Genomic DNA, 13647 nt, shown 5'->3' with positions numbered 1-13647 from the left:
TGTTGTTGATGGCTTTAGATAGGAGATTAATCCCTGCCTAAACCTTCCTGGTTGAAAGCAGCATTGTCTGTTCCCGTTTTCACATTCAATCTGACTACCTGTTCCTCTGCCTTCTGTACTGTGAGCTTCTTGACCTGGACCATACTTTCCTTTTCTAAATCTAAAGGATGTCATTTGGTCTCTGTGCTTATCACAAAACCATCAATGGAAGCAAGTACTAGACTCCAGGGTATCCACAGATAAATAAATACCCTGTACTGATGCAATACAGACAGCAATGGGAAGAGAAATCTCATAGAGAAGCATCATGGGTTGTGGATGATTAGTTCTGCCAAGAAGAAGTGTACAGAAGACACCAGGAGAGTGAGCTAACATCAGACTCAGTCTAGGCTCAGAGAGAATTTTCTTGGGGTGCTAATTTTATCAGTGGCTTTGTAACACAGAGATTGAGCAAACCAGTTTAGGAAATGCTGAATTCAACAGCTCCATGGGTATCTTGAGTGCAAGAATTCTCGGGGCCTTTGAACATATGCACTCTGTGCTCTTTCAGTCAGTGTCTCCTACCCTGTTTCAGTGATGGCCGGTCTTAGGGCATCTTGAAAAACACATTTCTTTTTTCTTTTTTATTCTTCAGACACACTAGAAGAGGGCATCAGATCCCATTACAGATGCTTGTGAGCTACCATATGGTTGCTGGGAATTAAACTCAGGACCTCTGGAAGAACAGTCAGTGTTCATAACCACTGAGTCATCTCTCCAGCCCTGAAAGACACATTTCTTTAAAAGATCTTTAAGGGTCCAGTGATATTGGTTCACACCTTTAATGTCAGCACTTGAGAAGCAGAGGCAATCAGATCTCTGGGTTTGAGGCCAGCCTGATTTATATAGAGAGTTCCACGATAGCTAGGGATACACAGAGAAACCCTATCTCAGAAGGAGGAGGAGGAGGAGGAGGAGGAGGAGGAAGAGGAGGAGGAAGAGGAGGAGGAAGAGGAAGAGGAAGAGGAAGAGGAAGAGAACAAGAATAAGAAAAGAATTTTAGGAAAAGCACAGCATCCACACTGTTTGTCCAGCCTAATGCTATAACTTTAATTTCCTACACTTTCTTCTATAGATCATCTAATGTCTGTCACCCTTAAAATGATGAAAACGGTATTATGTTGGGCCCTTTTAATAGTAAGCTGTTGTGTAAGAAGCAGGGGTCAGTATGTGAATCTGGGCTTAGATCTTTTAGGAGATCATAAGAGAAAAATATGCAAGTGGATTCAGACCATACTTTTAGCAGGAAAAACTTACAGGTTGTTTTTTCCTAAGTAAAAACCTCCATGAAACATAGCATATGAATGAGATAGATGTCTTGCTTAGAAAGGGAGTAGAGGGTCTGAAGAAACAACTGGCTGGTTAAGGTCCTGGTTGCTCTTCCAGAGAATGGAGGTGGATTCCCAGCTCCCACATGGCAACCCACAGGATTCTGTAGCTCTGGTTCCAAGGGAGCTGGTGCCCTCTTCTGGCCTCCATGCTCACCAGGCAAACACTTAGAGACATAAGTAAAAACCTTTTAAATAATAAAATAAAATAAGAGGGGATGCTATAACTGCAGTTCTCTTGTCAGTAACAGAACGCTGTGAAAGACACGAATTTTTTTACCTTTCCAACTGAACATGAGAGATGATTTATATCATTCCAGACATGTATACACGGATTGTAATTTTAAAATATTTCCAAAAAAGATTTTCACTGTCTCTTATCCTGGTATACAAATCTTTCTAAATAGGGTGTTGTTTCTTATCTATAATCCACAGACAGCACTGTTCATTTTCTTTGACCTTACTCTGCAATCAGAGAGCCCTGAATGTCCAATTCTCTGTTGGAAGATCCTAAATTTTCTGGTGGAAAGAGTCAGTTTGGTTTCTGTCAGAGAAAATGACTTGAGTTTCAAAATTGTTAGCCACAACTCTGTCAATCGGATGTGATTCTTTCCTATGAGCATCCTAAGAGGTTGTTCCTTCAGGAAGAAAGGAGAGATGAATGGTGGGAGGGAAGAGGAAAGGAGGAGAGATGGGGAGCAAGGACCATAAGGGAGGCATCTAGCCACAGTGAGGTGCTTCCCTGAGCCTCGCAGGGAACAACCCCAGGTGGGCTTCTGAGTGTTCGGAAGCTCCACATTTATCCAAGGACAAGAACAGGACCCTTCTAGTTTAATTAAAAACAGACCCCTCTGCCAGGCCCTGTTGGAAGATCATGACACTGCTAACAGTAAGATGCGGAAGTAGCTCGTTTCCTCCACAGTCCAATCCATTAAGTTTGGGAGAAATAGTGCTAATAAAAGATGGGGTTTGCCCCAGAGACTGCCTGGGGCTGTGTCTTGTCTCTCTAGGCTCTAGAGCCCTAGACTGAAGCTCGGTGATAGTCAGGTTTGGTTGCTCCTGCTCTGGGGAAGGGGAAGAACATCATTGTTCCTCAAGGGTGGGCTTGTGAGACCAGCAACCCTCAGACCACTTGTCACAGATGTGCACTGCCCTGGTGCCAACCACATCAGAAACTTGGTTTGGGGAACAGTCCACTAGTCCTATTGTCTAATTGGTGCAAAGAACAAATCTAATCTAATCTAATTGCCATAACTAAGTCATCTGGAAAGGGCAACTTCTTAAAGGGAACCTCACCTTCCTGAGTCCACACATCCACGTGCCCTGTTTGCAGCTGCTGGTTATGCATTCTTGGGAGGCTTCTGCGATTGCTCTTGTAGACCTGGTGGTACGGAGAGGGAGCTGCTCATAGGTTGGCCCCATTTCACTGAACCATTTCTACTCCTTTATCCTAACAGCACATGTGCAGGGCTGCTCTCCCATCATGCCCCTGTGTTTGTTTCATCTTTCAAGCCTCAGCTCAAACAGAAGTGTTAATGGACTGACTTCTGTATTGTCACTGGTGGCTGCCATCAAAGTCCCATGAACAGGGGTTTCATTTAGGCATAGCCTTCCAGACCCAGAGTTCTTAAAGGATCAGTGGGCTTCCAAGGGTGGGAGTGGGGCTGAAAAGAATGGAGAGAAGGCTTCCATAACAGCTATAAGACATTGCTGGGTTGCCTGTACCCACCCAAATGGTGGACATGGAAGGTAAGACACTTTAGGGGTGAGTGTGGTGTTAACCAGGTTCCTTTCTAAAGGGTATGTGAGGTGTGTGAGGATGAGCCTGCCAACTGCTTTTCTTTTTAAGGCCTGGGCTTTTCCCCATGTTTTGCTCCATAGTCATCCCTGGGGAGGCCTACCCCAACTAAACCTCCTTACGAGGCCGAATTCCACTATGTCTTCCCATCGTGCCACACAGCCTCCTGTGCATCTCCCACAGTGCTCTTGGGCTCATTCTTCCCTTTCTTCCAGTGTCTGCCTGATTCACAGGGAGGCCTCTGAGGACAAAGGCAGGGGCAGTCACAGTTCCTGGTGCATCGGACTCACACAGAAAATGTCTGGTGAATAAGTGAGCTGGGAACTGGGGAGAGAAGAAGCTGAGAGGAAGGGCTTGGATGACAAGGAGGCGGGGGTCGGGGAGCAGTGTCTGTGGATGAGCTTCCAAATCTCAAGTCCTTACATTTGTTTGCAGTAAGTGATCATTTGCTTGTGTGAAAGACGCTTTGGCAGATTCAGAACCTTTAGGGGTTTTATATAAACGTTAAATTTTATGTCTAGATACACATTTACAGAGGAAAAGAGAAGGGAAGGAACAAAACCTGTGAGGGCAAAGAGGGAACTTCATATAGAGGGGCAGAGTAAAAAGAGAGCAGGGAGATGCTACACAACACCTTGCAGTAACTAATGGTTGGTGAGTAGCCAGGCATAGATGGCAGTCATGAAAGGAGGGCAGGGTAAGTAGAATGAAGTGATCCTGAGGAGGTTGCAGTGAATCCATGTGTTTGTGTAAAGGAAGGGAAATCACACACTGATATGACAGGAGGAAGGGCATAGGCAGCTTCCTGTGGGAGGGTCACATTTCCATCTATCCTTAGGACATGAGTAGAGCGTGGGGGTGGGCAGTTGAACACTCAGATGAGAAAGGACTGAATGAAGCCACGGATCCAGGAAAACCAAGTGTGTACATATTGAGCAAGCTGTGGGAACCTGTCAGAAGTCTCAGGAGAACATCTGGTTGCAAGACACTCCTGGGCCAGTCATGACCACAGCCAGAAAGGAACCTTCCGGAGACGAAGCAGATGCATCAGAGAAGGAGACTGAGGAAAGACAGTTACAGTTGGCTGAAGCCTCCTGGCAAAAAGAAATGCATCATTTGTCTATAAATGCTCCTCAACTGGCACCTCTGCGAGTCCTGAGATAGACTGGTCTCACCTCACCTTGGTCTGGTGTTAATAGGAAATCTTGGTGCTCTCAGGACCTCTGTTTTCCTACTTTTGAAAAGAGGACTACCTCTGTGACCAGCATCTTGGCCTATGGTGCTAAACCCATAGCATAGATGGAGGTTTAAGAGAACTGTCAACAGGGTCCAGAAGAAGGACTAAATATGACTCCATTCTTGACTGCAGGGACACTTTGGTGAGCTGTTTCAGGAAAGTTGGATGTTGCTGACAGTCATCACCTTAAACAGGGCCAAGGTGCTGGCCTTGACTGTGCTCCTACAGTGAATCATTGTGTAGTAGCCCTGGAGTTCAGTAAGAGTTCTGTACATCCTCTGAGTTTTTCTTCCCACTGCCAGGCTCCTGAAATAACAACTCTGACACTCAAAATATATCTACAAACACCTTGGCCATAAGCTTTGGTTCTCCAAAAGGCCATAATTTAATATCCAATGTGTTCAAATCTATTTTCTACCTCATGGCTAGTTACCTCTGCTCAGTCCCATCTCTGTCCTCCTCCACGTTCCCAAGCTCCTTCCTCCCTGGCTATGTCCCATAATTCCATCTCTTTACTGGATGACCCACCTTCTATTTCCTGCCTATGCTTATAGGCCAATCAACTTTTTATTGACAGGTGCTGCATCCATTTAGTACACAAGAGGTTTTCTCTACAATTCCTTCTTTTAGTCCATTAAAAGGTTCTTTGTCATTATAATAAACTGTATATAATAATAACAATTATGAAAAATACCAGGTAGGATTTACATTCCCAAAATCAAGTCCAGATGTATTTGGCAACATGGTAGAAAGTATTCTATTATCTATCCTATCTTGGTGAGTTTATAATTTCATATCAAATCATTCTTATCGTAACTTGCATAGACCTTAAAACATTTATCTAAGTCTTAAACAACTTAAACTCATATGTGAGACTACAGCTATCTAGTCTTCAACCCCATCAGAGACTTGAAGAGGAATAAATATTAGCTGAGTATTCAGGAAATGCAGGCAAGCCACTTCCAAAGCTACAGAAACAACAGAGAAAGCTGTCGGAATACAGAATACAGAAATGCCAAATTCTGTAGGTCTCTGACATTTTGAAGACCATCTATCTATGGTATATCTGAATAGGCAAATGTCACTTGTTTTTAGCTATTTACTATCTGTTCAACTTTAGAAACATATTTTTGTAATAGACTAATATCTAACAAGACCATAAGTTTGATTGATTAACTATTAACTTATATCACTTAATTATCCTAAATAGTTGGTAATAACAGCTTATAAAGAACTAGAACTAGGGCTAGAGAGATGGCTCAGCAGCTAAGAGCTCTGACTGCTCTTCCAGAGGTCCTGGGTTCAATTCCCAGCAACCACATGGTGGCTCACAATTATCTGTAATGGGATCTGGTGTGTCCAAAGACAGCTACAGTGTACACACACACACACACACACACACACACACACACACACACACATATATATAATCTTAAGAAAAGAAAAAGAACTAGAACTAAACTTTGTACTTAAATGCTCTACATAGGTCTAATATCTTACACAAGAGTTGAAACATAATGTACAGTATGTTGTAACAAAAATAGCCTACCACTACCACATCCTGTCCTGTAAAATAACAAGCCCAGAGACAGGCCAAGCTCCAGCAGAGCATACTTACCTCCCTGATACTCTAGCATTTGATAGAGCTACTGTTGGGATGAGCTGTGTTTCTGTATCACTGCTCTGTCTGTCGCTTCTGTTCCCAGGCAATCTACAAGATGGTCTCCTCGGTCATGAAAATGCCTGAAGATGAATCAACCCCAGAGAAAAGGACAGAAAAGATCTTCCGCCAGATGGACACCAACAGAGATGGTAGGAGGCTGAGGGGCTTTGCTTGGGCCAGGCTGCTGGTGGAGACCAAACAGCTCTACCGGAGGACTGAGTGTCAGCCACAGGTGATCTGCGAGAGCCACCTATCCTGGGCATGAAGGAGCAGAAGCTGGGTAGACTCTGGAGCTGGCCCCAGTCTTAAGGAAAAGCCTTATTTTCTAGGCCCTTCTATCCTTCTCCAGGTTATTCTCAACTCCTTCCTCAGAATAGCATGGCTCCTCTTATTTCTGCTTCAGAAATAAAAGGGACCGAAAAGCCACTCAGTCAGAATAGGCCTCCCCGAGAAGGCTGGATCTAATATGTGGATGGGCTTGAACCAAACAAAGTATGTCAAAAGGCTTGATGCTTCTTACAAACCCCAAGTTTTATCCCAACCTGCCTGAAAGGTCTTATGAGCATGCTCTAAAATGCTCAGTCCAAGTGAAACCCTCAAGTATTAGGGAGCAGGTAGAGGGCTGGAGTGGTCAGCAGGTCCTACTGGGTAGAGGGTGCTGCCCCAAAGAGAAATGCATCTAGCAGATGCACAAACCAAAGTGGAAAGGAAAGTCAGATTTCAAACAAAACAGACAAGTCTGGAATGGTGACTCAGGATGACCACAAGTGTGAGGGCAGCCTGGGCTACACAAGGAACCCTTATCTGTAAAATAAATAGATATGGCTTCTACATGTCAGGCTGCCAATTAGGATACAGGAGGCCCAAGCAATTGAGAAATAATGCTATGTCTGCATGTGATATTTGAGACATATTTATGCTAAGGAGTTGCTTGTTATTCAGCTGAGATTCAAACTTAATTTATCATCCTTATTTTTCTTGCCAAATCTTGAAATCTTCTCCAGAAATTGTACCTGAGTTTTCAGTGCCTGAGGCTTCACAACTCTCTAAACAAACATGTATTTATTATTTATGGGTATGTATATGCAGGCCTGTGGGAGTTTATGCACACAACCTGTAGGCACCCACAGAGGTCACAGAGGGTGTACAGTTCCCTGGAACTGCGATCTACCCAACATGGGTGCTGAGAATCTAACACCGTGTGCTATGAGAGGAGTAAGTGCTCTTGACCACCGAGCCATCCCTCCAGCCAACTCATTTTTGAAACATAAATTTTACTTTATTATTACTGTGTATGCTATTGCATGTATTCTTATGTGACCTGTACGACCATGTTGCATACACAGAGGTCAGAAGACAACTTTATGGAGTCCGTTTTCCCCCTTCACATTTACATGGGCTCCAGGGGTCAAATTCAGGTGGTCGAGTTCAGACAGCACATACTTTTCACCCACTGAGCCATCTCACCGGCCCCAGGTCCTCACTCTTGATGTTTAGCAATTCTAGTCAGCAGTGTACTAATGGACCATGTCCCCTGTGGTGTGTGCATATAGGAGGCTCCGCAGAGAGTAAGCCTCTTTCTACATGCACATGTAGGGTGCCAGCTCCCTGAGAATCTTGGTTTGTGTGGTGCAAGCCAATCTGTTGGCTGTATTTCCTCTATGAACTTGCCTGGCATCCTCCGACATCCTGTTTCCCCTCAGGAGCCTTGATTCACAGCAGTTTGTTTCGCAAAGTTTAAACAAACATGGGGTTGTTTTAACAGTTAATGGACTTGCTGATGTTGGAACTCAGGTTTTGATAGTTTGGGGAACATAATGGCTTTAAGACTCAACCTCCTCCTTAGAGGAGGACTAAAGGATAGGAGACAAGCCACCTTCAGATGTGTGGCTCACAGGCAATGACAGGGCCTCTCCACTGGGAACGCTTCTATAGGATAGAAGGGTTCCCATTCCCAATGAACGGATGACTACCACTGCCCTGGGCTTTGCTGAAGAAAGATTTGTTTAAATAAAGGAAGCTATGGGGATGGAGGCAGCAAGGGAAGTGGGGGCAGGGGGGCTGTTGAGCACCCAGGAGACTCACTGCTTTAGCTCAGGGCTTGGCTTCAGGGCCTCAGATGTGAGGCTCCCGTCCCTTCTCACCAGAAGCAGAACTGGCTTCATGTAAAGCCTGCTACCATCAGAGTCTTGTTAGTCAACGGCCTTTGTATTTCACTGCTGGTCTCTACCATGATTAATCTGCCCCTAGATAAGGCAAGTCAACATGGGAGTCTGTGCGAGAGGCAGAGATTACATGCTGAGCACCAAGCTCCATGGCTTGTGGTCTCCGGTGCCTGCACCTGTGCCTGCAACTTTGAAGTATTCAAATGGGGCTTCTGCTCCCATGCCCCTGCTCATCCTGCCATGCCAGCAGAGGTCGCTTAGAAGAGCAGCTAAGGGGATAGAGAAGTGCACAGGCCTCGATGAGCCTGACAGCCTGGGGCCTGCCTTTGGAAGAGCAAATAGGGCTACATCTCCAGGAAAAGAAGAGGGCAGAGCTAGGTAAAGATGCCCAGCAATTTTAGTTCTAATTACCCATGTATGGGTCACTTTAATGGGTCTCTGTGAAAGAACCAGGAATAGGGAAAGCCCCCTTCACCCATTTCTCCACAATGACAGTGACAGAGTACCTTTACTAGAAAGCAGTTAAGCAGAGGGATACTGGGCATCAGAGAAACTCAGGAAGCCCAAGTAAGAGATCTTGAGTCAAAAGGAAGCTTGGGCTATATGCTACATTGTGAGATTCCATGTCAAAAGAAAAAAGAGAAAGAAAAGAAGGCAGGAGGGAAAGGAAGAAAGACAGAGATAGAGAGAGAAAAAAGAGTGAGAGAGGAAGGACAGAGGGAGGGAAGGAAGGAAAGAAGGAAGGAAGGAAGGAGAGAGGGAGGGAGGAAGGAAGGAAGGAGGGAGGGAGGGAAGGAAGGAGGAAAGGGAGGAAGGAAGGAGAGAGGGAGGAAGGAAGGAGAGAGGGAGGAAGGAAGGGAGGAAGGAAGGACAGAAGGAAGAAAGGAAGGAAGGAAGGAAGGAAAGAGGGAGGGAGGAAGGAGGGAGGGAGGGAAGGAAGGAGGGAAGGGAGGAAGGAAGGAAGGAAGGAAGGAAGGAAGGAGAGAGGGAGGAAGGAAGGAAGGAAGGAGAGAGGGAGGAAGGAAGGAGAGAGGGAGGAAGGAAGGAAGGAGAGAGGGAGGGAGGAAGGAAGGAGGGAGGGAGGGAGGAAGGACAGAAGGAAGGAGAGAGGGAGGAAGGAAGGAAGGAAGGAGAGAGGGAGGAAGGAAGGAAGGAGAGAGGGAGGAAGGAAGGAAGGAAGGAAGGAAGGAAGGACAGAGGGAGGAAGGAAGGAAGGAGAGAGGGAGGAAGGAAGGAAGGAGGGAGGGAGGGAGGAAGGACAGAAAGAAGGAGAGAGGGAGGAAGGACAGAAGGAAGGAAGGAAGGAGAGAGGGAGGAAGGAAGGAAGGAAGGAGGAAGGAAGGAGGAAGGAAGGAGGGAGGGAGGGAGGGAGGGAGGGAAGGAAGAAGAGAGGGAGGAAGGAAGGAAGAAAGGAAGGAAGGAAGGAGGGAGGAAGGAAGGAAGGAAGGAAAGAAGGAAGGAGAGAGGGAGGAAGGAAGGACAGAAGGAAGAAAGGAAGGAAGGAAGGAAGGAAGGAAGGAAGGAAGGAGAGAGGGAGGAAGGAAGGACAGAAGGAAGGAAGGTGGGTGCAGTGAGGGAACAAACCCCTGGCTTCCTTCTCCAGCCACCGGGTTGAGGACCAGTGGGCCACCCTGTCTAGATCACACTCCTTTATTCTCCTGGCATTGGATGAAGATGCTGCCATCTTCAAAGAGCTGTTAAAAAGAACCTACACTTCTGCTCTGCCCACACAGGGAGAGGGTTGTCCACAAACCTGAACACAGCAGTATGGAGTAGCTGAAGTGGGCACAGCCTTGCTGCTTCAAGAGCCTGGCACACTCAGATGAGAGTAGCTAGGGCTACTCATTCCTAAATACTGAATGGGCCCCTTCAGGGTAGGTAAAGGCAGAAGAGCTATTAGGACAAAGATTCAGGCTAGGGTGAGCCAATACCCTCCCCAAGCCTGCGGTCCTGCCTTGGAAGTGGTGTTGAACTGTGCACTGAGCCGGGTGTGTGTGTGTGTGTGTGTGTGTGTGTGTGTGTGTGTGTGTGTGTGTGCACACCATGATTAAGAGAGTAGTGGGCTTCTTGCCTCATGGTCTCCCAGACTCTACTGAGGGAAGCCATAGGCTCCACTGCTCCCAACAAGGTGCAAAGGCCATGGGCCCCCACTCATTGGTCCTCTTGCTTCCTAGGAAAACTCTCCCTGGAAGAATTCATCCGAGGGGCCAAAAGCGACCCATCCATTGTGCGTCTCCTGCAGTGCGACCCCAGCAGTGCCGGCCAGTTCTGAGCCCTGCACCCTCAAGGACGATACAGCTGCTCGTGTCTCTCCTGATTAGCTTTTAAACTTACTTCGTTTTTGTTTTTTGCTTTTTTTTTGTTTTTGTTTTTGCCAAACAATATTGATGGTGAGACTGTCCCCTCTTCAGTCAGATGTGCCCTCCTGTGACACTTGTGCCCCTTGCTTCTTTCATGGCGGACGTGGATGCCCAGAGCCCGTGTGCTTGTGGAAAGCATGCACACACTTCGTTGTGTTCCCTGCTGGATGACTGTTTAATAATTTCTTTCCTTTCATTCTAATGTCTCTACCTTAAAACCCAAGACTTGAGGGGCAAGAGAAGGGAAGTACATTCAGCCCAGAGCTCCTTCTGCAAGCTTTGAGGGGCTTTGTGGAAATACAAAACTCCTAACCTGGGTCTGTTGTCAAGCATGCCTTCGGAACTAGAGTGGACACCTGAGGCTAAGTTTCCTAAGAACAGGTTACCCTCTGGGGTAAGGTTATTAAAGGGAGCAGGGACATTCCCCCCAGAGGCCCACTCCCACCCCAGCAGGCTGTAATTTCTAAGCTGTGAACTTTTCGAGGTAAATTAACAGAGATGGGAAAGACGCTCAGCTGTTTAGTTTTTTTTTTCTCCCAGAGGTTTACATAAGTTGAGCTAATATGTTTCTTTTAAAAATCAAACACATATTCCATAACCAGACCCATCTTGCTGCCTACTTGTGAGACTGCTGTATATAAAACATTGGGTATTGCAGACCAAATTAAGTGTTTTGCCTTGTAAATGCATGTTTAGTGAGCGCTAATACAAGCTTACTACAGAAGACTGTTCTAGTAGCTTATCGTGAAGCCAACTACGATGAATGTCAATGTCTTGTTTTAAAGTCATAGCTGTCTTTGCACAAATGTACCAGTTAACAAGTATATTTTATATACTCCATAAAGTCACAAAAGAATGGTGACAAGGGCCCAGGTTTGATTTCGAATGGCTTTCTTGTGTCAGGGTGGCTGGAGGACCGGAGGAAGCCAGCTTTCTAGGCGTCTTGTCCATCAGAGCAGCACTGGGAGCTCCAGTGACAAGCGGCCAAGGCCCGGCAGCAGGGAGCACAGGTGCGACACTAGTCTAAGAGACGAAGGTTCTACAGATGTAGAAAAACAGAGACTTCCTAGCAATTTAACCCACATCCTTGGTGCAGGAGCCACGTCTAGAACGTTCATTTCTCCTGCCCTCAGGTACCCTTCAAACAGTCAGGTGTGGGATATCCAGGGAATTCACCCAATATAAGAGCCACAAAGGGACCTGCAGTGTCCAAGGCAGACCATGGAGATCCAACAGCTCTCTTCCTCACTGTGTTCTTCAAATGCAGCCAAGCTGAGCTGCTGCCTGGGCTGGTTCATCTCATGCACACTACTTTGAAATGAGGGCTGGAAATAAAATCTCCTGGCCACAGGCAAGCCAAGCCTCACACACAGCTTCCATCGGAAGGCCTAAATACTCAAGAGTGTTGGTGGCAGACCCTGCCTAAAAGGAGGCAGGAAGGTCTCTGTCCGGCAGCAGTCAAGCCATGTCTGTAGAACAAGACCTGCAAAATGTAAACTAGCCCCCTGCAGGTCCCTGACAGAAGTTTAAACTTGAATGGTGGATTAAAATGAATCCCTTAGTGGGTTGAAATTTTGAGACCTAGATTTTGTAATCTTAATTTCTCCTAGTGTCATTTCCTTACATTTTGTACTAAGGCTTGCCAACTCCTGTGGACCAAATGGTAAAGTCTGTTTTTGCAAAGAAGAATCAACTCAAGTGGTTGAACATAAACAGGGGAAGGGAGCCAGCACGCTGGTGTTTGCGAGGTAGGCTCATCGACTTCGGCTCTGCCTCAGGTTGAGCCAGACCCTGTTTCCTAGAGCTCAGAGTTGGAGTGGGAACTAGAGGTGATCTCCAGCTATTCGGACATGAAAGGGCCGGATGCAGAGGTTACGAACCCTGTGGTCACCAGAAAGCATGAAGAGTCCCAGAAGTGGTTACCCACAGACCTAACAGACCTATCTGTATGTTTCCTTCCTCCTCCCCACCTTGCCCCAGGAAGGCATTGGATGTGTGTAATTTTATGCATGTATGTTTGACCAAGGGACTTCACAGCATCAAGAGGGCCAAGTGCCTGAAGACATCTGTCACTCCTGTGCCTAGGCATTGTTTTCCTGGTGTTCAGAGATCTCTGGCAGAAGTGGAGCCTGTTTTGTTCCAAGTAAAGGCAGCTTGTGCTGTCAAGGGACTGGACTAAATGACTAAATGGCTTATGACTTGAAGGATGTTTCAGAATGCCTGACTGTTCATACCTCGCTTAAGATAGAGAAGGGATGCTGTGGGTACTATCCCGCCCCAGCAATACTCCCCGGGGGACTGTCTACAGATGAATTTAATAATATAGATGTCATGCTATGTGGAGTGGCCCCGTTATCAGTTGGTTGTGTAGCTCTTGCCTGGCATTAAAGCATGTTTATTATTTAATATTATGGGCTGCAGCATGAGATTTTTTTCCTCACCAAACTGCCCCCAGCTGACTGTGTCTTGGGAAGGTTCTGGGTTGGGGGTGGAAGACTTCCGAAGTCTCTTTGGTCCAGGTATGTCTTCCCTACTTTCTCCCAGCTTGGTCTTCACTCTCTCCCATTTCCTCTCCTTACCCAGACATTACACGCCTTTAATCCCAGTACTAGGGAGGAAGAGGCAGACAGATCTCCATGAGTTCAAGGCCAGCCTGATCTACAGAGCTAGTTCTAGAACAGCCAAGGCTACACAAAGAAACTGTCTCAAACAAAAAGCAACCCCAAAGGCTAATGCTCCCTAGATTAGGAGCTACAATAGGCCCCTCACAGGCCAACTAGACCTTTGAGGTGCAGATGTAGAGGAAGCCTTTCCTATTGCATACAAGTAATGTCTGAAACACATCAAGTCTTCCATGATGGGGATGGTGAGATGGTGGCTGGAGTCCCTAAGGAGCCTATATACCTACAAGCTAGTCATTTCCTACATTTCTAACTTAAATGTTCCTGTTGCCTGGGAATCTTTCCTATCAGGTGTTAACATGATGCACGACCTGAGACATCCCTGGGATGCAAACAGAGTGACAGTCAGGAGCTAACTACTGGGCAGCTTAGAGCA

At 46.4% G+C, this 13647-nt stretch overlaps 1 protein-coding gene across 11 annotated transcripts in view; it reads left to right on the top strand.

The window, feature by feature from the left end:
• Window positions 1–13001, top strand: part of Ncald (neurocalcin delta) — a 432081-nt gene extending 419080 nt beyond the window's left edge. For 10 of the 11 annotated variants that reach the window (XM_008765456.3, XM_063264158.1, XM_063264157.1 and 7 more), the window contains 2 exon segments: window positions 6109–6214; window positions 10405–13001. In XM_008765456.3, coding sequence (XP_008763678.1) covers window positions 6109–6214; window positions 10405–10502 — 204 coding nt within the window. In that variant the 3' untranslated portion in view covers window positions 10503–13001. 11 annotated transcript variants of the gene reach the window in all.
• Window positions 13002–13647: the final 646 nt, after the last annotated feature.

Source organism: Rattus norvegicus, chromosome 7 (assembly GCF_036323735.1).
Source record: "Rattus norvegicus strain BN/NHsdMcwi chromosome 7, GRCr8, whole genome shotgun sequence".
NCBI lineage: Eukaryota > Metazoa > Chordata > Mammalia > Rodentia > Muridae > Rattus > Rattus norvegicus.
This window is presented reverse-complemented; position numbering and strand designations above follow the sequence as displayed.